Source organism: Aotus nancymaae, unplaced genomic scaffold (assembly GCF_030222135.1).
Source record: "Aotus nancymaae isolate 86718 unplaced genomic scaffold, 86718_ANA_hifiasm-v0.15.2.pri h1tg000009l, whole genome shotgun sequence".
NCBI lineage: Eukaryota > Metazoa > Chordata > Mammalia > Primates > Aotidae > Aotus > Aotus nancymaae.
In genome coordinates, this window is record NW_026988420.1 from 3,170,254 (window position 1) to 3,193,860 (window position 23,607).

At 39.4% G+C, this 23,607-nt stretch overlaps 1 protein-coding gene across 3 annotated transcripts in view; it reads left to right on the plus strand.

Annotated features, from left to right (window-relative positions):
* SACS (sacsin molecular chaperone) overlaps window positions 1–23,607 on the plus strand; it is a 78,948-nt gene that overhangs the window by 34,723 nt on the left and 20,618 nt on the right. For all 3 annotated transcript variants that reach the window (XM_012441508.3, XM_012441503.3, XM_012441518.3), the window contains exons 2-7: window positions 2,611–2,698; window positions 4,331–4,416; window positions 7,492–7,603; window positions 14,376–14,522; window positions 17,156–18,644; window positions 19,276–19,367. In XM_012441508.3, the coding sequence (XP_012296931.2) occupies window positions 2,611–2,698; window positions 4,331–4,416; window positions 7,492–7,603; window positions 14,376–14,522; window positions 17,156–18,644; window positions 19,276–19,367 (2,014 nt within the window). The remainder of the gene's footprint in view (window positions 1–2,610; window positions 2,699–4,330; window positions 4,417–7,491; window positions 7,604–14,375; window positions 14,523–17,155; window positions 18,645–19,275; window positions 19,368–23,607) is intronic.

A 23,607-nucleotide genomic window follows, 5' to 3' on the forward strand; every position in this document is an offset into this window, starting at 1 on the left:
GCAGGCCTGAAACTGGGGAGTGTTTCCCCCTGTGAAGCTGCACTTATCATGGATTGTTCCAGGAAGGGTGTCTATAGGTGCATCCTCTGTCACCCAGGGTGGAGTGCAGGGGCATGATTTTAGCTCACTGCAGCCTCGAACTCCTGGGCTCATGCAATCCTCCTGCCTCAGCCTCCTGAGTAGCTGGGAGTATTGGTATAAACCACTGCATCCAGCTAATTAAAAAAACTTCTTTTAGGCAAGGCGTGGTGGCTCATGCCTGTAATCCCAGCACTTTGGGAGACTGAGGCGGGCAAATCACGAGGTCAGGAGATGGAGACCATCCTGGCCAACAGGATGATACCCCGTCTGTACTAAAAATACAAATATTAGCTGAGTGTGGTGGCATGTGCTTGTAGTCTCAGCCACTTGGGACGCTGAGGCGGGAGAATCGCTTGAACCTGGGAGGTGGAGGTTACAGTGAGCCAAGATTGCGCCACTGCACTCCAGTCTGGGCGACAGAGCGAGACTCTGTCTCAAAAAACAAAAAAAACAACTTTTTTTCTTTTTTTAAAGTAGAGACAGCATCTGTGTTGTCCAGGCTGGGGTTTTCTTTTAATAATTATTTAACTAACAATAGAATGATCATTTATGATGATATCATTCAACCAGAGAACAAGAACAGTGTCAGTACTTACCTCTGTGCATCTTCTCCCCAGCCTGTATGTCTGTCTCTCTTCCCTTACCCCTTTGGGCTGAGTATTCTTGTGCCTTTTTGGTAGTTTTAATAGTTCTGTAAATGTGTGCATGTGTGTGTATAATTATGTTTATACGGATATGTGTTATGTTTGTGTATATATGTGCATATATGTTTGTATGTGTAGCCTGAGTATATAACCTAAACAACATGCTATTTACATTTAGTTGTTTTTAAACTTTATAAGAAACATTCTGTATGTAGCAACTTAGAGCCAGCTTATCTTATGCAATCATATTATTCATCTAAATTTGTGTGCAGTTTAGCTAATTCATGTTAAATTGGTCTATAATAGTCATTTATATGTCACAGAATTTGGGTTGTTTCTAAATTTTTGTTGTGAACAATGGTCCTCCTGTCTTTTTTTCTGTTTGCCGAAGTACCTGTGCAACAAAGAGTCAACTAGGTTTTATAGTTTTGCTTTAAGGTTTAGTGGGAATATGTGCGTGAAAGTGCTTTATAAGCTGGGACCTGTAACAGCCAACTCAGCTTTGTGTTTTAGAGATGGGGACTAGAATGAAGATGATGTACAGAAAGTAAGGAGACCAGATGGGGAGTTGTTATAAAAATCCAAGAGATGTTAAGAGTCTGTACATCTGGACATTGTGAAGAGCAAGTTAGATTTGAGAGAGACTGGAGGATGGACATGCCGGGATCCAGAGATTAATTGGACATGTGGTTTGGAGGGAGAGACACATTTTCTCTGTCCTTTCTTTGTCCTAGCTGAAATGTCTAGGTAGATGGTGACACTATTAACTGAGATACAGAAGAGACAGGAGATGCGTATTGGAAGGAAAGTTAGTGAGTTCACCTTTTAACAGGTTGAGCTTTAGAACCTTGGAGGGCATCAGTGTGAGAATGTGGTGGATAGTCAAAAGCATTGAATTTTGAAATGGTAAGGGATGGCCTTCACACCCTGCCAGGGAAGGGTCAATTAGGAAGGTCATCCTTCTAGTGAGCTTTTGAATCATGTTTTGCAGATTGTTGACCTGTGAGAGGTCACTCTGTAGGAACACTGAGGGAGGGACCCTGATGGGAAAAAGGTTGATTGGGCTTCAGATTATTTATGTTATTTTTCAAAAAAAGCCGTCTGTTATACTGCTCCTGTTGGTTACAGTAGCACATGCTGCACCCTACCTTTATGAGAAACAGAAGAATTGCCAAAAAGAAAGCAAACCTCAAGGCATTCTTCAGGAAAGTTATAGACCAAAGTAGCTCAGGCTGTGGGAAGCCTCATTCTTCCATTCATTCTGCATCACACTTTTTGTTTTTGTTTTTTCCCGAAATATGTCTAGGAATACTTAACAGTGTTTTCCAAAATATGTCTAGGAATACTTCCCCATAGGGTGTTCTTTCATAATAAAGAAAAAAACTTCTGCCAAAATTTGGGAAGTACTATTTAGTATAATTGTTTCTAAGAAAGTTACCATATGTATGAATATGTTAAGTTTCCTGAAAACCAAATTATTCCAACTAATTTAAAAACAGAATTCTTTTTGGTCCTCTAATATGTGTTAAGATCTCATGAAGCCTTGTTATTAGCAGTACACTTTGGAAATGTTGATCAGAAGAATGATTTTGTTTATGTTAATGATCCTGGTTTATCATTTAAAAATTTAAATTGTGTTAATGGAGAAATATATTTATTTGTAACTATTTGTAATCACTTAAGGAAAAATCTTTTAATCCCTTAAATTTTTAAAGAAAGTTTTTGACTAAATCTCTGTTCTCTGGAATATTCACTTCTCCAGACAACTTACTTTCTGTTAAGATATAACAAGCATTACTTAAGTGAAAAAATTCGATAGAATGTTTTGAATTTACAGTATTAGAGACTATATTGTTTTTCATAAATCTTCTTATCTTTTTTTCAGTTATCTGACTGGATCAAGATTGGAGATCTGACTTCTAAAAATTGTCATCTTTTTGTATACCTTCAATCAAAAGGCTTAAAAGGGGGAGGTAAAATACTGACTTTACCAGAAGTATATGCCATGTTGTGTTGCATAAAGATTGAGTTTGTTAGTTTTTTGAGACTGAGTCTTGCTGTATTGCCCTAGCTTGAGTTTAATGGTGCAGTCATGGCTCACTGCAACCTCTGCCTCCTGGGTTCAAATGATTCTTGTGCCTCGGCCTCTGTTCAAGTAATTCTCGTGCCTCAGCCTCCCGAGTAGCTGGAGTTACAGGTGCCTGCCACCATGCCCAGCTGATTTTTGTATTTTTAATAGAGTTTCACCATGCTGGCCAGGGTGGTCTCAAATTCCTGACCTCAAATGATCCACCTGATTTGGACTCCTGAAGTGCTGGTATTACAGGCATGAACCACCACTCCTGGCCAAGATTGAGTTTTAACAAAGAAGCAGGGAGTAGAATGGTGGTTGCCAGAGGATGGGGGAGGGAGAAATGGGGAGGTATGGGTCAAGGGTACGAAGTTTGCTATACAAATAAATAAGATCTGGAGATCTACTGTACAATACAGGGCCCATGAGTAACAGTACTGTATTGTGTGCTTTAAAACTTGCTAAGAGGGTAGATCTGCTGTTAAGTGCTCTTACCATAAAAGTTTAAAAAAGCACAACAGAGGAGATGGGAGGAAACTTTTGGAGATGATGGAAAAGTTTATGGTGCTGACAATGATAGTTTGATGGTTTCATGGTACATACTTATCTCCAAATGCATCAAGTTGCAAAATAAATATCTACAGCGCTTTTATGTCAGTTGTACTCAATAAAGCTGTTTTAAAAAAGATTGTTTTAAAAGTGAAATGAAAGCATACACCATTGGGAAACAATGAGGAGATGTCAGGGCAAGAGGAAGACAAGCGCGGATGGAGCTAGTTGAGTTATAAGAATGAGTGGGATAGAAGTCTGTGGAAACAGAGTCTTGTTTGACCTTGACCTGAGTGCATGGTTGTACCGAAATGATGCAAATAAATTTATAGTGACAATTTTGCTTTTTAAAGCAGAGATTTCTTTTTACTGATAAACAGATTTTTGAAATGCTGTGTGTTTGAGGCATTACTTCCCTTTTTCTCATTCTTCCTACAGCCTCCTGTCACCTCTGAAGGTGGCCTGGTCAGTTGGTGTAAGAATATCTAGTTTAGGCAAGGCTTGAGGGTACTTGAAGTGGAGAGCCATTGAGACAGTGACTGCTGAATTTTACAACAATCAGAACTCTGGCTAAATTTGAGAATATTAAGAATATGATAATAGGCATCACTATCTCTGGCTTATTATTTGTGGCAAAGAGCCACAAAATAACACCATTAATTTTATTCACTTTGGAAAATAGTAACACTCCTCCCCACTGCACCATGCTCCTGTTTTTGAATTAATAATAGTTACTATATTTTTGAACATTTTTTGAATGCTTATTTGTAGTCCAGTTTAAAAATCTTGAGATTTGATAAAATTGAATCTGCTTTGCTTTCTGCTGAATTGCTTAGTCAGGTAGATTTGTGTACCAGAGTGCTGCAGTGAGATATATGCAGCTGTATCTTATATAGTTATGCTATATCTCGGATTCAAGTCACGAATTGGTGACAGGTCATGGGATTTTTTTTCTAACTCATTTAAAATGTGTTCGGTATTGTAGGTCGATTTGGTCAGACAACTCCACCACTTGTTGATTTTCTCAAGGACGTTTTGAGAAGATACCCAGAAGGAGGACAGATTCTTAAGGTGGGGCACATGTCGTGTTTCTGTGTGATTTACTTTGATAAAAATGAGATGAAGTAAATTTATTTAGAAGTCCTGTTAGTGTTTAAATTTTTAAAGTGTTGTCTAGATTTGAATGGCTGTATTATACCTCTGTGGCTGCAGTATATATCAGTGCATAGTTCCATTTGAGAATGGAATTGGTATAAATATGTGAGGTTTCTGAGGCAAAGAAACACACTAAGCTACTGGGTGCTGTAATCAGCAGTGTCACTCCAGGAATGTTCTGTGTAGAACATTGTGCAGGGTGTTACATGTCAACCAGCCAACCAGCCAGCCAACCAACCAGCCAAATACATTCTACAATTAGAGAGACTTGATGAATGCATGTCCATTGGACTCCTGATTTTAGAGGTTTGCTTTTTTGGGAGGGCTTATTTAATAGGCTCATTATTTTATTATTTCCTTTTGTAATATGGTTTTTAGTTTGATTATACTCTTTACAAAACAGGCCAGTCATGGTGGCTTACACCTGTAATCCCAGCACTTTGGCCGAGGTGGGCAGATCACCTGAGGTTGGGAGTTCGAGACTAGCCTGGCCAACATGGCGAAACTCTGTCTCTACTAAAAGTATAAAAATTAGCAGGGTGTGGTGGTGGGCACCCGTAATCCCAGCTCCTCAGGAGGCTGAGGCAGGAGAATCACTTGAACCCGGGAGGCCAGAGGTTGCAGTGAGCCAAGATTGCACCGCTGCACTCCAGCCTGGGCGACAAGAGTGAGATTCCGTCTCAGAAAAACAAACAAAAAACAAAAACCAGTAACCATAAAAGAAAGCAATAATAGAAGGTACTGTAAAAATTAGATTTTGTGTTTAATAAGAAACCTCCTTAATTGTCAAAGTGGATCAGTTGTTATGCATTTTCCTTCTAATTAGCTTGTTTAGTGTTTATTACCTTCAGTATCTTGGCCCTGATTATGTTTTCTAGTTTAGATTGTAAACTGTTAGGGAATCAGGACTGGGTCTCTTTAACTTAGAGAGTCATGCTCAGGTAGGCACTCACTGAGGACTGTTGTGTCTTTAGTGATTGTGGTAAGATTGGGCTGTTGAAGCAGTTGTAGTCCATCTTTCAGCATAGGCATCAGTGGTTCACAGAAAGCATATTTGAAAACTGTTTTTGTATTGACTTATTAGGAAAGTGAGGATGGAAAGAGTATTGCCTTGAGGTGGTTTTGGGGTAGAAAGAAGTGAATAGAATAAATTTAAAATGAAGGTATAGTGGTAACAGGAGTAGGGTGTCATCTGTTCGTAAGTGATGGGTGGGATCCTTGCTGAGAAATGAGGAAGGTCTATGGCAAACAGCTGAGGGCTACAACTTCCACTTTGCTTCTTATAGATACGTTTGTATTGTATCCAGCTCAATGTAATCTTTGTTCCTTGGATGTTTTAGTAAATTTGACTGTTTTAGATTTAATAGGAGTCTTAGAAATCACCAAGACATACACCACCACCTTCTACGTTGTTTGTGTTTGCCGAAACAGGTCCCAAAGATCTTAGTGACTTGCCCAAGAGCAAATACAAAATGTATTGTTGCTGCTTCTCAGAGTTAGTGTACAATCTCTGAGGATTACAGTTCAGGGGAAAAGCTTCCCATCCTGTTTTTTGTTCAACTTGAGAATGATTGGAACCTGAGACTTGGGATTTTATCTTTAGTTTTCTGCCTCTTTGCTCCCTAAACTACACATAAATCACAAATAGATACCTGAATGAAAACAAGGTTGAACATCTAAAGTGCTATCATTTTGTAAGTTAACGTTGTGTTTTACTGTCTATTTGATTCTTATTTCCATCCTTCATATTATAATATTGTAATATAAATAAGATTGTTAATTTTTAGGGATTCTCTGGGATTGAATGAGGCCTAAACAATTAAAAACCTCATGAGAAATAGTTATGTAATAAGGAAGAATCAGTAGCTGATAATGAGGCTGCAGGAGGCATGGCCTAGCTGTTCATGTTTCGGGTGGAATAGCTGATGGGTACCACATTAGCCCTTTGGGATGTACTGGTTGAACTGAACACAATCTCAAAACTGGCTTTTCACTTCTGCTCCTTCAGTCTTCTTGTAGTTGTTTCATGTGGACATTGTCTCACCTCTCTCCTCTGATATAGGCATCACTGTTAACATTGCTGTAGTATCAGTTAAAGCTCTCTTCAGTTATTGCCTATCTCTACCTCCAATTTAGTGATCCCAAGGTTCTGGAGAAGTAAAAAAAGCTCTTTTGATGATCATGGGGTTGGATCTTGGAGCTGAATCTTGTTTCAGATTCTGGAGCTCCCTTCAAACTGATCAGAGCCCAGCGTGATGTTGGTAGGTGTGCAGAAGTGATTGGGGTTGTTAGGATTGGAAATTTTGTTGAGGCAAATCTTGCAGTTTGCCCTTTCCTTTCTATATTACAGGGACCTGGTCACCCTTCTACTCACCCACCATTCACCAAACAAATGGTAGTGCTTTCTTCTTCATGAAAGGAATGAGTCAGTCCTGACCATCAGGATGCGTTCAGCTTAGTGCAGGACAAAAACATGTTCATATCTCAGGCTCTCTAGAAAGCAAGGGTACATATACATACAGATTGCTATTATTTGGTTTTATTGTTTCCCTAAGAAAAGGTAAGTTTGGTAAGCAAATGATAAAAAAAAAAAGGTCTATTTTTGGCAACCATTCAGACTTAAGTTACCTGCCACACAGGACAATATGTACAGCTTTTGGAAATAGAGTAATTTCCTTTGAACAAAAGCTTTGGATAGATTGTAAATATGAGACAGTTATAAATAGGGCCCAGGATAAACTTGCTAAGTGATAGCAAATTAAGACAAACTCTAAGTGCAAATAATTGGAGAAGGACTTTTCAACCATACTGTCAGATGTATGTAACAATTACTTTCAGTAGTAACCTCACCAGATCTTAAAGGTAATGTTGCAAATAGTGGGTTTCCTTTACTTAAGTACATTCACTTTTTAAATATTGTAGATAAATACAAAGATGGGCAGTAGATTACTATGTTATTAATTACTATTTTTTGGTATATTTTGTGGTTAGGAATTAATTCAGAATGCAGAAGATGCTGGGGCCACAGAAGTTAAATTTTTATATGATGAAACTCAATATGGAACAGAGACTCTTTGGTCAAAAGATATGGCACCATATCAGGGTAAGAATCAATAATTAGGAATAAGTTTTATTGTATGCACTAACAGGCAGTTTTTAATGATTTCTAATGCTTTGTTTAATGAACAGTTTAATGATCATTTGTACTTTTTGGCATGTTTATTTCCACTTCTTCAGATGCTTTTTTTCTGCTTTTGGCGGGAAAGTATCTCCACCAGTTGGTGTTTTTAGAGAACAAAGAATAAAATCTGAAAACTCAAAACAAAATGACAAGCAATGTTATGACCAAAGCCTCTTATTCTATTCAAATAACTCATATTTTATATTATCAGTAGGATAAAGGGACACAATTTGTGTATAGTAACACTTTCCTGCATTTGGAAAGATGTTGTGAGAGGCCGTGCTTTTGTGTATTTTCGTTTTAGGAGTACCCTTGACACTGTTTGGAAGTTGGTGGGAAGAAAGATTGAAGGAGAGGAGAGAACAAGAAAAATGAGAGGAAAGATGATAAAGCCATAAACTAATAAATTACTGATTGAATAAGAGAATCATAACCAATAGACTCCTAATATCTCACTTTTACTCTGGGGAGTTTTGTGTCAAAAAGAATGTTCATAAATTTTAATGTACTTCTGGTTAGGTATGATGGCACCTGCCTGTAATCCTAGCACTTTGGGAGGCTGAGGCAGGCGGATCACCTGAGGTCAGGAGTTTGAGACCAGCCTGGCCAACATGGTGAAAACCCATCTCTACTAAAAATATAAAGATTAGCCAGGTGTAGTGGCGGGCGCCTGTAATACCAGCTAGTCGGGAGGCTGAGTCCGGAGAATTGCTTGAACCCAGGAGGTGGAGGTTGCAGTGAGCCGAAATTACGCCACTTCACTCCAGCTGAGGCAAAAGAGTGAAACTTCATCTCAAAAAAAAATAAAAAAAATTTAGTATACCTCTGAAGTCATTGTGAATGACTGTATGACAGAAAGTTACTGAGAAAAAGTGGGATCAGTTCAGACTTTCTGAGACAGCTTTTTAAAGAGATGTAAGTCATGTATTTTTAAAAAGATGTTTTATGATTTAGGAGGCCAGTTAACATTGTTAATTAAAAATATAGCATATATTATGTCTCATATAGTCATTCTTAGCTCACATTTATCATTTGAAAGTTGTACTTTCTATATTCTATAAAAAAGAGGTGCGTAGGACATAACATCAAGAGGTGTGTGTTCTGGTCCTGACTGCTGCTACCTTAGTGATGGACCGGTCATCACAGAGGTCAGATCATTTTTATAATAAGAGATTTAGCTTGCAAGGTATCTTGTCTCTAAGAGCCTATGACTTAATGTAACATTGGATTCAAGGGACTTCAGGTTAAGTCCTGATCCTACATAGTACTACCCTGTTGTATAGCCCCCAAGGCACTGGTGCACTCAATGGCAGCTCTGACCCCGATACTGACTTACTGCTTGCTTGCAAGTTGTATAAGAAAATTTTTCTCCCAGATATTTTAAGGATTATATGAGATCATATATGTGATAACATTTTATACCTGGCGTCCTACTGATGATGGTATGTGCTGTAGTAAAAGTAGCAGTGTAAGGAGGTTCTGCGATTTTTTTTGCTTCTAGCCTTGACTTCACCTTGTTTTAAAAATCATTTGAAACTAGATAATTTTGCTGAATTTTGCTGAAGTATATTTAGAGATAGGCTTTTCAAAACTGGCCAATTTAAAATAGATATGGTCTGGACATGGTGACTCACGCCTGTAATCCCAGCACATTGGGAGGCTGAGATGGGCAGATCACCTGAGATCAGGAATGCGAGACCAGCCTGGCCAATATGATGAAACGCCATCTCTACTAAAACTACAAAAATTAGCCAGATGTGGTGACGGGCTCCTGTAATCCCAGCTACTTGGGAGGCTGAGGTGGGAGAATCGCTTGAGCCTGGGAGGCAGAGGTTGCAGTGAGCCGAGATTGCACCATTACACTCCAGCCTGGGCAACAAGAGTGAAACTCTGTCTCAAAAATAAATACATAAATAAATAGAAAATAAAATAAATGTGGGCCAGGCACAGTGGCTTATGCCTGTAATCTCAACACTTTGGGAGGCTGAGGCAGGTGGATCACCTGAGGTCAGGAGTTCTAAACCAGCCTGGCCAATGTGGTGAAATCCTGTCTCTACTAAAAATTCAAAAATTAGCCGGGCATGGTGATGATGCACACTTGTAATCCCAGCTACTCGGGAAGCCAAGGCAGGAGAATTACTTGAACCTGGTGGACGGACGTTGCAGTGAGCTGAGATCTCACCACTGCACTCCAGCCTGGGTGACAGAGTGAGACTCCTGTCTTAAAAAAAAAAAAGTGGATATATTATATAAAAGGTGGCAGTGATCTTCGATCTCTCTATTTAACAAACATTTATTGGAGAGCCCACCAGGCTCTTGTGTATTTGAGAATGTCTTTCTTTTGCACTCAGATGTGAGCAGTCATCTTGTGTCATGGCTTTTTTCCTTTACTAGCACTTTGTTTTACAGCCAGAAACTCTTAAGACCAACTTTTTTTGTTCATTTTTATATAATGAGATAATAAAAGGCTCAGATTGTCAAATCACATGCACAAGGATGAGAGCTCTCACTCAGTATGACACATTTTACTAAGGATTTCAAGGACATGGCTGATTACAAGACACAGGTGAAGGAAGCATGGAGAGTCCCTTTGTGCTACACTAGGGCACACCTTGGCCTGGATCTCACGGAGCTGGTTTCTGAGTGATGCACACAGACCAGCACTGACACAACGGGAGCTATTTCAGTCATAAAACATGTACATTATTTTCTCTGATAATCAACATAGTTTACAACATTTTCGAGGGGATTATGCCTCATAAATTTATGAATTCCAAGCTTATTTCCAATAAGCAACCTTCGGAAAGTATCCAGTAGCTAAGGACTCTCTTCCTAGTAAACTCTGTGTGTGTGCTTGCCTAGAGGTCTGTCATCAGCGTGTTTACAATGAGATTTGGCTGGGTCATCTCTTTCTTTCTTGGGTATTCCCTGGAGAAAGGGGGAAATAGACTGCAGGCCTCCTGCCAGCCCTTTCCTTCCCAGACAGCCTTTTTATTTTTCTCTCAGGATATTTATTCCTTCCCACCCCCCACCCAGATGGAGGTTTGCTCTTGTTGCCCAGGCTGGAGTGCAGTGGTGCGATCTCGGCTCTCTGCAACCTCTGCCTCCCAGTTCAAGCGATTTTCCTGCCTAAGCCTCCTGAGTAGCTGGGATTACACATGCCCACCACCATGCCCAGCTAATTTTTTATTTTTAGTAGTGACAGGGTTTCACCATGTTGGACAGGCTGGTCCCAAACTCCTGACCTCAGGTGATCCACCCTCCTCGGCCTCCTAAAGTGCTGGGATTACAGGTGTGAGCCTCCACACCCAGCCGGGGTGTTTGTTCCTTTCTTATCTCACTTTTAGAACCAAGAACATATCGTTTTGGTCAGAGTAGATACAGGCTATTTTAAAATTGATCTTGATAATAGAAGCAGAGAGTGAACCTGTGAGACTGAGTTGATTAGAGCAAAGGCAAAATACTGCATCTCTCCTAATTCCAGGATGAATATGATCAGAATTATACCTTGATTAAAACATTAAATGATAACTAGATTCTTCCTGCCCCCTGACTTCTCCAAGTTCTCTCTACTAAGGAGGGCTGTCCGTGTGCACTGTATGGTTCTGCCACTGAGCAGCCAGGGTGTTAGGAAAGCTCCAGGTCCCAGAGCACAGGACAACTGCACTCATATATGTATCCTCTTCGCAGGAGTTGCACTGAAGTTGTAGGATGAGAGATAGCAGTTCTGACAGTCAAAAAACCTTGGAGAGTGGGGGCTCATGCCTGTAATCCCAGCACTTTGGGAGGCTGAGGTGGGTGGATCATCTGAGGTCAGGAGTTTGAGACCAGCCTAACCAATACGGTGAAACCTCACCTCTACTAAAAATACAAAAATTAGGCAGGTGTGTTGGTGTGTGACTGTAGTCCCAGCTACTTGGGAGGCTGAGATGGGAGAATTGCTTGAACCCAGGAGGTAGAGGTTGCAGTGAGCTGAGATCGTGTTACTGCACTCCAGCCTGGGCGACAGAGTGAGACTCTGTCTCACAAAAAAGAAAAAAAATTTTGGAGATTGGGGATCTGAGGGGGATTTTGGGGATCTGAGGGGGATTTTTTTTTTTTTTTTGATGCAAAACACTTAGTTATTTGCATTTGTTAAGACAAGAGCCTATGATTTTGGAATTTAACAAATGCTTTCTGTAAGCAGGCAGTAAGGGGTCAGCTCTCCAGTGTTCCAGTTGACAGTGGGAAGGAAGGTGGTGGTCTTTCAGACAGGTGGACTGTGTTCCTGGTAATGTCATGTGGGTGTGTCCCCTGCTGAATTTTTAAAATTTCCTTCCACAGACCCTGTAGTTATTCAGATTCTTTTGAGATTCTGGCAAGAGGTTCTTTTTTTGAGCCTGGTGTTCAGTGTTGTGATTTTTTGTGGTCCTTTTTTTTTTTGTCTTTGTAGATACTTTTAATGGACATTTGGAACCAGACACTGCTTGCTAGATGCCATTTTAAGTTAGCTGTTGGGTAGGAACAAAATATTTACTTTATTACTATTCCCGTAATATTTATATAAAATTATATGTTACATTACATAAAGACTGACAGTATCATATACTCATAATGATTATAATAACAGTAATGGTAGCTAATGTTTTTAGGGTCTACTCTGCTGGGCTCTGGGCTGAGCCCCGTATTTGTGCTGTCTCATTGGGTCCTCAGTACTCTTGCAGTGGACAGCCATTCTTATCCTTGTGCAAATGAGGAAACTGAGCCTTGATGGCTTTAGTTTCTGGAAGTGCTGTAGCTGTGACTGGAGAGCTGGGCCTGACATCCTGACTCCAGAGTCCCTACTCCACTCTGTGATTGTCCTTTCCAGAAAGCCTTTGCAGCCTTGACTGTTTGCATATTCCAACTTTGACTATTTTAAAAATAGTAATCATGCCATTTGTGTAAAACAAACTAGGTCACATCCCCATGTCTGTCCTTGAATTGATGGGAGCATGAGGAGAGGCTTCTGGGGGTGCTGGGAGTGCCCTATATACCTCATGTGAGTGGAGATGACACAAGTTCATCAGCTTTGTAGGAATTCATCAAGCTGCATCCTCGGGATCATCATACTTTATTGTATATATGTATTGTATATATGTATTTGAATGAAAAATATTAATCATCTTTAAAGTATGATGAGTGAATATAGTTGAATATATTCAAAGAATGTTAGAGATTCTGAAGATCAGCCTCACAAAATGGAGTTTCAAAAATATTTTGTGCAGAAATATTTTATAAATATTACTTTTTGAAGGAATTACTTTGGAGATGGGTGATATTTTACATAGATAGGTGATATAATTGCAGTATTATTTAAATGTTTGTCACATTAATGGTTTTAAAAATCATACAAGTAATGCCTTGTATAGAAAAATTAGAGGCTGATGAAAAAACAAAACTTCAAACACTTATAAGGTGCTTATTAATCTTACTAAAGGATTATTTTTCATAATTATGAAATAATAAGATTTATTCATTTTTTTTTTTTATTTTTTTTGAGACAGAATTTCACTCTTGTTGCCCAGGCTGGAAGGCAGTGGTCTGATCTTGGCTCACCACAGCCTCTGCCTCCCAGGTTCAAGTGATTCTCCTGCCTCAGCCTCCTGAGTAGCTGGGATTACAGGCATGTGCTACCTTGCCTGGCTAATTTTGTATTTTTAGTAGAGACAGGGTTTCTCCATGTTCATCAGGCTGGTCTTGAACTCCTGACCTCAGGTGATCTGCCCGCCTCAGCCTCCCAAAGTTCTGGATTACAGGCATGAGCCACCGTGCCTGTCTGATTTCTTTATTTTTTAAAATAAATTTTATTGTGTATATTTAAGGCATACAGCATGTTATTTGATATGTGTGTATGTGTATGGTAAAATAGTTCTGTATATGTTGAAACAAATTAACTTATCATCTCACATAGTTTCTTTAGATAGCAAGTCTCCATAATATATTGCTTTTTGTTTGTTTCTTTTTTTTTTTTTAAATTGAGATAGAATCTTGCTCTGTCGCCTAGGCTGGAGTACAGTGGTGCAGCCTCGGCTCACTGAAGCCTCTGCCTCCCGGGTTAAAGCAGTTCTCCTGCGAGTAGCTGAGATTACAGGTGCATGCCACGGTGCCTGGCTAATTTTTTGTATTTTTTAGTAGAGATGGGGTTTCACCATGTTGGCTAGGCTGGCCTCGAACTCCTGACCTCAGGTGATCTACATGCCTCGGCCTACCAGAGTGCTGGGATGCTGGGATTACAGGCATGAGCCATCACACCCTGCCCATATTTTCATATATTTTATGAAATATATGAAATATTATATACTTATTTGGTAAATATTTTCCATTTACCAAAAAAAGATTTAGATATACTATTTAGAACAAATTTCACATAGAGTAATAACTGACTGATTTTCTTGTTTGCCTTAGGTTTTTGGGTAGCTGAGTAACTTTTAATTTTTCTTTTTTGGATTTTTGGCCAACAATACTATATTTCTTCTGCTGCTAATTTTTGCCTCAGTGTGTGTCTTAAATTTTATCGTAAAAACACTTAGAATTATAGTGTGGAATTCAGTGACTCTATTCACTCCTCTCTATATTCCCTTCAAATAAGAGATTTTGTATAGAGGAACTTTTGAGATAGAACGGAATACTCTGGTGTCTTTCTGAATACCTGCCTGTGCATTTTCACACCTAGGGCCAGCTCTGTACGTGTACAACAACGCGGTTTTCACCCCAGAGGACTGGCATGGCATTCAAGAAATAGCAAGAAGCAGGAAAAAGGATGACCCTCTGAAGGTTGGAAGATTTGGAATTGGGTTTAATTCTGTCTATCATATAACAGGTAGAGTATTAGGCTTTTCAGTCTTGGTATTAGAAAATATTTTATCCTCCATTCTGTAATATATTTGGTTAATTTCAGAGGTGATACTCTTTAAATGACATCTTACCGAAATTTTTCTGTCAGTAGCAGGAGTTATGTCAATGAAATATTAGTGCATATTGAATTTTCTGAAATTACCATGGTAACTATCATGTGATGCCAAAAGTTAACATTGTCATGATCTAGTGGAATCAGTATAATATATTAAGTCATTTGATGTGAAATTTGAAATGTAGCTTTTGAACACAAAGTTTTTACTCTGAAAAATTTCAGAACTGCAACTCTTTAAGAGTCAAACAAACTGAGTATCACAGGTCTTCTTGTACATGTTTCTAAGTATCAGAAGGTTAAAGAGGAAGGCATAATATCTAATGGTACTGATAACAAAGTGAAAATCTTTGAGGTGGTTCTGGTATCTCTTATTTTCCTCTCTCATTCTACTCTTCTTAGACTTACAAGCATTCTAAAGATTACTTTGAAGTCGTTTTTGTTTTTTTTTTTTTTTTGAGACGGAGTTTCGCTCGTTACCTAGGCTGGAGTGCAATGGCGCGATCTCGGCTCACCGCAACCTCCGCCTCCTGGGTTCAGGCAATTCTTCCTGCCTCAGCCTCCTGAGTAGCTGGGATTACAGGCACGTGCCATCATGCCCAGCTAATTTTTTTTTTTATTTTTAGTAGAGATGGGGTTTTACCATGTTGACCAGGATGGTCTTGATCTCTTGACCTCGTGATCCACCCGCCTCGGCCTCCCAATGTGCTGGGATTACAGGCGTGAGCCACTGCGCCCGGCCTTGAAGTCATATTTTTAATATAGAAAGAATATGAGGTTTCTGGGTCCTAGTTATAATAGGAAATACTTAGGTATCTGTAAGAGTATATGGCTGTTGTAGAATAAAAGTTCTTAGTACTTACTATAGTTTTGCGATAAAAATTTTTGTAATGGAATTGGTCCTTTTTGTTTAGTTTCAAACTGTGTCTTGCAGGAGAAGGAGAGATTGCACAGGCAGGGCTATCACTGTAGCCAAGATGACCATATACTTTATTATTCATACTGGGACATGTGTGAGAGTGAAAGACGGTGGTGCTATTCTCTGACAACTGGCCTGAATTGGGACTGCCCTAGGCAAGCGGGAAGTAGGGTCATCCCAACTGTAGCCAAATTTTAGTAAGCCTATTGCATTTATATTCGTATGCATATAGTCTATTAAATAATATTGACTGAATTATAAATCATATAATAAAATTAAATTCTATATTAAAATATTATGACTATTATCTATGAATATCAATACTTAGTGTGTCCACCTCTTTGCAAGTTATCCCTTAGGTCTGTGCCATGTAGTGGTTTGTAAATGTTGTGGGGCACAGATGTGAGTAGCAAAAGCTTGGAGGCTTAAGCAGGAATGAACTGTGGCATGAGAGCCCAACTGATTGCCCAGCACCTGCATCTCAGTGTGGTTTTGATTGCTAGTTTAGAATAAGCACATTTGTATGGAACATTAATGGAGGACTGTTCTCTAAACTGAGGATTTGAGGTCATAGGTCATGCTTATATCTTGTCAGGAAGCCACCTGGCCTGATTTCATTCATGGGTGGATGACCCTGTGCCTTGGGAGCAGGGGGGAGTGTTCCCTAGACCCTAGTGTTGATGGATTTAGCCATGTGGTTGGTGGACATGACATTTGCTAACTTAAGATACTCAGGAGCTTAGGAGTTGGTATTGGTGACAGCTGAAGCTGTGCTTGACGACCGTAGGTATTAAAGATTGACTTCACTGGAGTTGAATCTTGCAGGAAGCTGAAGTGCTAAGTCAGCATGTGAGGCAAACATATATCACATCACCCTTGGGAGATCATCACCAAAGCACACTGGGGAGGAATTTCTCTCATCACAGTGGGTCTCACACATCTGGTTTTTCTGCCAGTTTTGGAATACTACTCTGTCTTTGGTTGAGGAACAGTTGAAGCAGTTGGTATCAATTTAGAGGCCGTGTTATACAAAAGATGGGTATCTTTCAATACTGTAATTAGGCTCCATGTGGTAAGATGCTCCCAGCACAAGAAGTGAGGCAGAGGCAGAGAGGTTAAGACCACTTGAGGGAATGCACCTCATGAGCTTCAGGGCAGGCGCTCATTGAGCAACACAGTGGGCAGAGTTGCCTGTGTTGTACTACTCACTCTCTCTTTTCATAGTCTATGCTGAATTTGTAAAGCTGAGCATAGGATGCAGCCCTGTTTTGTTGAATTGGGCTCACGTGGTACGGGCTGAGTGTAGATATCCAAATACTCTGCCCATCTTTTGTGTAATGATTTTTGAAGATGTATCCTAGGTTTTCACAAAAATCATGCAAAGTCTCTATGCCTGGCATTTGTTATTGGATTGAATTAAAAGATAAATCATTTTTCATGTTCAGAAAACTAAATTTCCAAAGGTAAATTAAGTTTATGTTTCGATAAATCTCTTTTGGAGTCATTTTATGGCACATGCTTTTTCAAATGTCATCTTTTGATGATAATTATGCTTATTTATTATAATTGTAATCATAATTGTCCCTAACATTTCAGAGTTGATCATGACTTAAATTTTTCTTTACAGATGTTCCTTGTATCTTTAGTGGTGACCAGATTGGGATGCTAGATCCTCATCAAACACTTTTTGGCCCACATGAATCAGGCCAATGTTGGAATCTCAAAGATGACAGCAAAGAAATTAGTGAACTTTCAGACCAATTTGCACCATTTATTGGCATTTTTGGAAGCACCAAGGAAACGTTTATGAATGGCAATTTTCCAGGAACATTTTTCCGTTTCCCTCTTCGCCTACAACCTTCACAGCTTAGTAGTAACCTCTACAATAAGCAGAAGGTTCTTGAGTTGTTTGAGTCTTTTAGGGCAGATGCTGACACAGTGCTGCTCTTTCTGAAAAGTGTACAAGATGTCTCCTTGTATGTCCGAGAGACTGATGGAACAGAGAAACTAGTGTTTAGAGTTACTTCAAGTGAGAGTAAGGCACTGAAACATGAGCGGCTGAATTCTATAAAGATTCTGGGCACTGCTATAAGTAACTATTGTAAAAAGACTCCAAATGATAACATCACTTGCGTAACATATCATGTAAATATCATTTTGGAAGAGGAGAGTACTAAGGATGCACAGAAAACATCTTGGTTGGTGTGCAACAGTGTGGGTGGGCGAGGGATTAGTAGTAAGCTTGACTCTTTAGCTGATGAACTGAAATTTGTCCCAATCATTGGAATAGCCATGCCTTTATCAAGCAGAGATGATGAAGCAAAAGGAGCAACGTCTGATTTCCCAGGAAAAGCATTTTGTTTTCTTCCTTTACCACCTGGTGAGGAAAGCAGAACGGGCCTCCCAGTTCACATCAGTGGGTTCTTTGGCCTGACTGACAACCGCAGGAGCATAAAATGGAAAGAGCTGGACCAGTGGAGAGACCCGGCAGCCTTATGGAATGAGTTTCTTGTCATGAATGTTGTCCCCAAAGCTTATGCTACTCTGATCTTAGATTCAATAAAACGTCTGGAGACAGAAAAGAGCTCTGATTTCCCTTTGTCAGTTGATGTTATCTATAAGCTTTGGCCTGAGGCGAGCAAAGTCAAGGTGCACTGGCAACCAGTGTTACAGCCTCTGTTTAGCGAGCTGTTGCAGAATGCAGTGATTTATTCAATTAGCCATGATTGGGTCAGGTTGGAGCAGGTATACTTCTCAGAACTTGATGAAAATTTGGAATACACAAAAACTGTGCTCAACTACCTCCAGAGCTCAGGGAAGCAGATTGCCAAGGTACCAGGGAATGTGGATGCTGCTGTTCAGCTCGTGGCTGCCTCTGGCGCAACACCTTTGAGGAAGGTGACGCCTGCATGGGTGCGGCAGGTGCTGCGGAAGTGTGCACACCTGGGCAGTGCTGAAGAAAAGCTTCACCTTCTAGAATTTGTGCTTTCTGACCAAGCCTACAGTGAGCTGCTTGGGTTGGAGCTGCTCCCTTTACAAAATGGCAGTTTTGTCCCCTTCTCCTCATCTGTATCAGACCAAGATGTCATTTATATTACCTCAGCAGAATATCCAAGGTAGGGGTCCCCCTTCTAACATTTCCTGTTCACTCTTAGGGTTTCCCTGCTCCTGCTCACTGTTAGAGCCCTTTATTGTGAAATTCAGTGGTTTTCTATGTTGATTTTGTAGTTAGGAAGACTTTTGCAGAAATACATTGTTAAATACCAAAGGATACATTTAGTATTCTAAAGTGAAAAAGTATTCAGATGTTTATCAGTTAATAAGTTATCTAAGCAGTTGTTCTTCTTGGAAATTTCATTAACAGAACACTGAAAACAGTGATTATAAAGTGCAAATAATAGCAAGGCCCGATTGGTCACTAATGAATTATTTTAATGACATTTAAATTAATGAAAAATAATAAGTAATTATAAACGAGGGTGTGTACTGGCATTTCAGAAATAAAATTTTACTGTAAGATGTTTAGAAAATTTCTGAATTTGGGTGGGGTACATGATGCCCTCATGTTTTAAAGCAAAGTCTAGGTACTAATTTGGTTACATATATTGTAATTTGATTTGATGTTTGCATTATAACTTATGTAAAATAAAATAGTTGGCTTAACTGACTTGAAAATATGTGATCGATTTTTTAAAATCTGGGAATTGTTGGAAGATTATGATAATAGCTGTTCTTTTCCTGTTTTAGGTCCCTTTTCCCAAGTCTTGAAGGAAGATTTATTTTGGATAACCTGAAACCTCACCTTCTAGCTGCTTTAAAGGAAGCTGCCCAAACCCGAGGTATTATAGGTGTATAGTATTCTTTAAATAAACTTCTTTATAAAATAGAAGTTTTTATAAGTTTTCTAATAGTTATTCATTGTATACCTATACATCAACAATTTCTTATGGTTCAACCTAATATACTTTTTGACTTTTAAGATGTTTCAGTTGCTAGAATGGCATCTAAGAGATCCTATCTAAAAGAATCCAAAGGTGATAAGCATATTTAAAAATCTTTCCTGTCATGGTGATGGTATAGTCAACGTCTTGTACCTGCATGGTGCTTTGCACTTTTTCCGGTGCTTTCTCATTTCTTTTTTCATTTGAGCCTCCCATCATAACTTATAGCTCATTTGGTAATGACAGTGATTATTACATTTCACAGAGAGGAGAGAAAGATTAAGATCAAGGTCACCAGCCAAGTGCCAGGGAGTCAGGTCTTCCATGTGCCATGTCCTTGGTCTGTTTCTGACACCGCTGCCCCTCCATGGTTTTATGTGGTTTTGATACTGGGTTTGCATTAGACTTGATCAGCTTCTGGGAAGTGTGAACAAATCCAATTAAGTCTGTAACAGGGGCAGGAAAGGGGTTTTGTGGGGGGTCTTAAGAAGGTGATGGGCTGCTAGGCATCCTTTCTTTTAGGAAAAGACAGTAATTTGGGGAAAACAATCACCATGGTTCTGATTTTGATACTATCTTTCAACTTCTGCAAGCATCCTTTCCCTTGTAAAGCTGTTGCCCGAGCTTTTTCTAAGTGAGATGTTGACCTGAGAAGTTCTAGATTTGTTCTGCTGTTCACAAGGTCAAGCATACTCTGATGTGTCCTTTATGTAATGTACTTTTTTCTTGTCAAAGATAATAGCTCAGGGCAGGTCGCTAATCATTGTATATCTTTATTCATTAAAATATAAGTGAAATGGCCGGGCACGGTGGCTCACGCCTGTAATCCCAGCACTTTGCGAGGCCGAGGCGGGTGGATCATGAGGTCAAGAGATCGAGACCATCCTGGTCAACATGGTGAAACCCCGTCTCTACTAAAAATACAAAAATTAGCTGGGCATGGTGGCGCGTGCCTGTAGTCCCAGCTACTCGGGAGGCTGAGGCAGGAGAATTGCCTGAACCCAGGAGGCGGAGGTTGCGGTGAGCCGAGATCACGCCATTGCACTCCAGCCTGGGTAACAAGAGAGAAACTCTGTCTCAAAAAAAAAAAAAAAAAAAAAAATATATATATATATATATATATGTGAAATGAATTGGAATGGAAGAGCCAAGTTAGATCAGAGTTAAAGTGAGACTAAAATGAATATGTAAATGTTTCCCAGCAGGCATTTGTAACTATGAGTTGGTAGCTGTGAGACTGATTTTTCAAACATCTAAGTTACTCATTTAATTGTAATTGTCATCTTCAAAACAGCCTTTTTGGGAGTCTAAACCTTGATTCCTATAACCCTGTCATTTTTGCTCCAAAGTTTTGGAACTCCTTTTTTTTTTTTTAATGTTGTGTTATATTTTTGTTTAAAAATTTTGTGTTGAAATATACATACAGAACAGTGCACATATCATAAACGTAGGCTTAGTGAAATTTTGCCATCCGAACATAACCCATGTAAGATGAGATTTGGGTGGACACAGCCAAATCATATCACTAGCCTTTAAACTTTTTTAAACTAGTCATATAGGTGATGATTACCTGTCTCCTGGCTATCTTCTCAATTATTTTGATCTGTGTGTTCCAGACAAAAATTTTTTTGATATAACTTTATTACCATTAATGATTTTAATGTTTTGATAGCATGATGATATAGGAACTTAGGGGGAACCAGTAAGTGCCACCTTGCTTTCCTTCCCTGAGTTCTGAGTCAGTGAAGACATAAGCAGAGGAATTGAGCAGATGGATGTCAGAAGCCACCACTGTCACTGATTATTGTGATATTGGAGATTGTGGCAGTGGCAGGCATGGGACTTCTGTTGACTTCCAGAATGAAATGGATTAGCTCACCAATCTAGTCACAGACAGCCCTGGAAAGCCACAGACCTCTTCCAGAGGTCCTGCCCCTACTAAGCATCAGTCCCTTTGAGTCTTGCTGAGCATGTGCAGCTGCTTTTTCTCAACTTAACAGTCAGCTAAGTCATCTTGCTATCTGGTGGTATAGGGCCTTTTGGGGGAATTAGTGAGTACAGGAGAAGAAGGGCAGAATATTATGTTTATGGAGCCTCCTTCGTATATAGGGTAGGGGACATCACAAACATATTAACAACATTTGATATGTTTTGCTGTACATAATGATTATTCCATTGCTTTGCTGACACAGAGCACTGTGGACTTCTGTTTATTAGTGATCAGTAAACACTGATTGGCCTGTCTTGGAAGTACTACTGCATGAAATGGAAACGTGATATGTTTTTTCTGCAATGGGAACTTTTCCTCTAATTCCGTAGCTCAAACAAAATCTGTCACATTATTTAATAATTTTACCTTTTCCTTGTATTACATTTAAAATCATTAGCTAAATATTGAACTACTGCTTGTACTTTTAGGGTTTACTTCTACTGTCTCTTTCTTTAGCAATTAAACATGTTTCACTATATTCCGTTTCAGGAAAAACAAAACAGACCTCAACCTTGATTTTATTTCTTGTATTCTATCATAGTCCAGCTTCCAGAAAGAGTTGTCTTATTGTCTATACTTCCTCATTATTCAGTATCACTGCAAACAGACTTTTGCTTCCACTGTCATTCCGCTAAAATAGTCTGGCTGATGTCACTAGTTAATGATTTTTCTGTTACTCGGTCCAGTGGACTTTTCTGTTTCTTTTGCCTGATCTCCCAGAAGCTTAGTGTTCCTTTTGAAGCCCTTAGCCATGATGATACCATTCGTTTTTGGCATCCGCTGATTTTGCCTGCTTTTTAGAATTAATTGTGAATCTCTGTTCCTCACTTTACTCCCTAAATATGGGGGCTCCTTCCTCAGCTCTTTTACTTTGTTTCTTTCTTTGAATACATTCATCCACACTCATGAATGGGTTAGTAACCTCCATATCTTCAGTCGCCACCCCAGTCTTCAGGTAGTATAGTAGAGATTAAAAACCTGGATTTTGTAGTTGCACAAATCTGGGCTCAAACCTTACTCCTCTATTGTGTGACTTGGAACAAATTTTCTACCCTCTCTTAGCCTCTGTTTCCTCATCAGTAACATGGTAATACAGTAATATCCTTCTAAGGGTATAATTGAGGTCCTCAGGATTTGATTACATAAAATTCAGGATCACTTCACTACAAGGATAATGAAATAAGGGTTGAGTGGAGGATGGGAATGATCACAACTTGCCAGTTGAGTTGTTTTCAAGTTTGTGTTACTGCACCAGGTCAGGTTATTGAAAGCTTTATTGTAGTATTTTACTCATAGAAGGCAGCATGCTGAAGATCAAATGATGAATACATAATACATAAAGTTTAACACAACATCCGGCACTTAATAAATACTGACAAATGGTAGATATTATTAGCATTTTGTACTTGGAATTCCATAAGTATTTTAAAATCACCATTTCAAAACTTTAGTCTTTATCCTCTCCCCAAATCTGTTTCTCAATTTGAGTGATCCCATTGAAAATAGCACTACTGTTCACAAGATTGCTCAAGAATCCACCTTAAATTTTCTTGTTTGTTCCCCACAGCCTCCAGGATCTGTTGACTAAATTGTCTGTGCCAGTCCCTTGGTCTTACTCCACTGCTTATTACAGGTCCTCTAATTTCTCGTAACGTTGTTACTGCACTCTTGCAGTTGATGTCCCTGCCTCCAGTGCTTGGATTTCATCTGATTATGTCACCCTCCTGCTGCAGGTTCTCCAGTGGATGCTGATTCTATCAGGAGAAATCTAGCCCTGCTAGCATGAACTAGAGGACTTTCCATGATTGTGGAGTGCTGTCTCCCTAGCCTTGGTGCATGCAAGCACCCTCTTCTGTTCTGATTATACAAGCACTTGTAGGTTGAGGAACGTGAGTCCTCCCTGAATTTCATGAGAACAGAGAGACCTGTCAGATTTGTCACCACCATCTGGCCCAGCACCTACTTCAATGTAGGTGCTCAGTACTTTTTTTTTTTCCTGCATGAGAATTTTCTTATAGCTGCACTTTTGTACATGGTGTTCCTTTTGCTTAGAATGCTTTCTTTCCATCCTCTACTTTGTCCAGCTAACGTTTATTCATTGTTTAGTACTGAGCTCGTGTGTCACCTCCTGGAATCTTTCTTTGATAT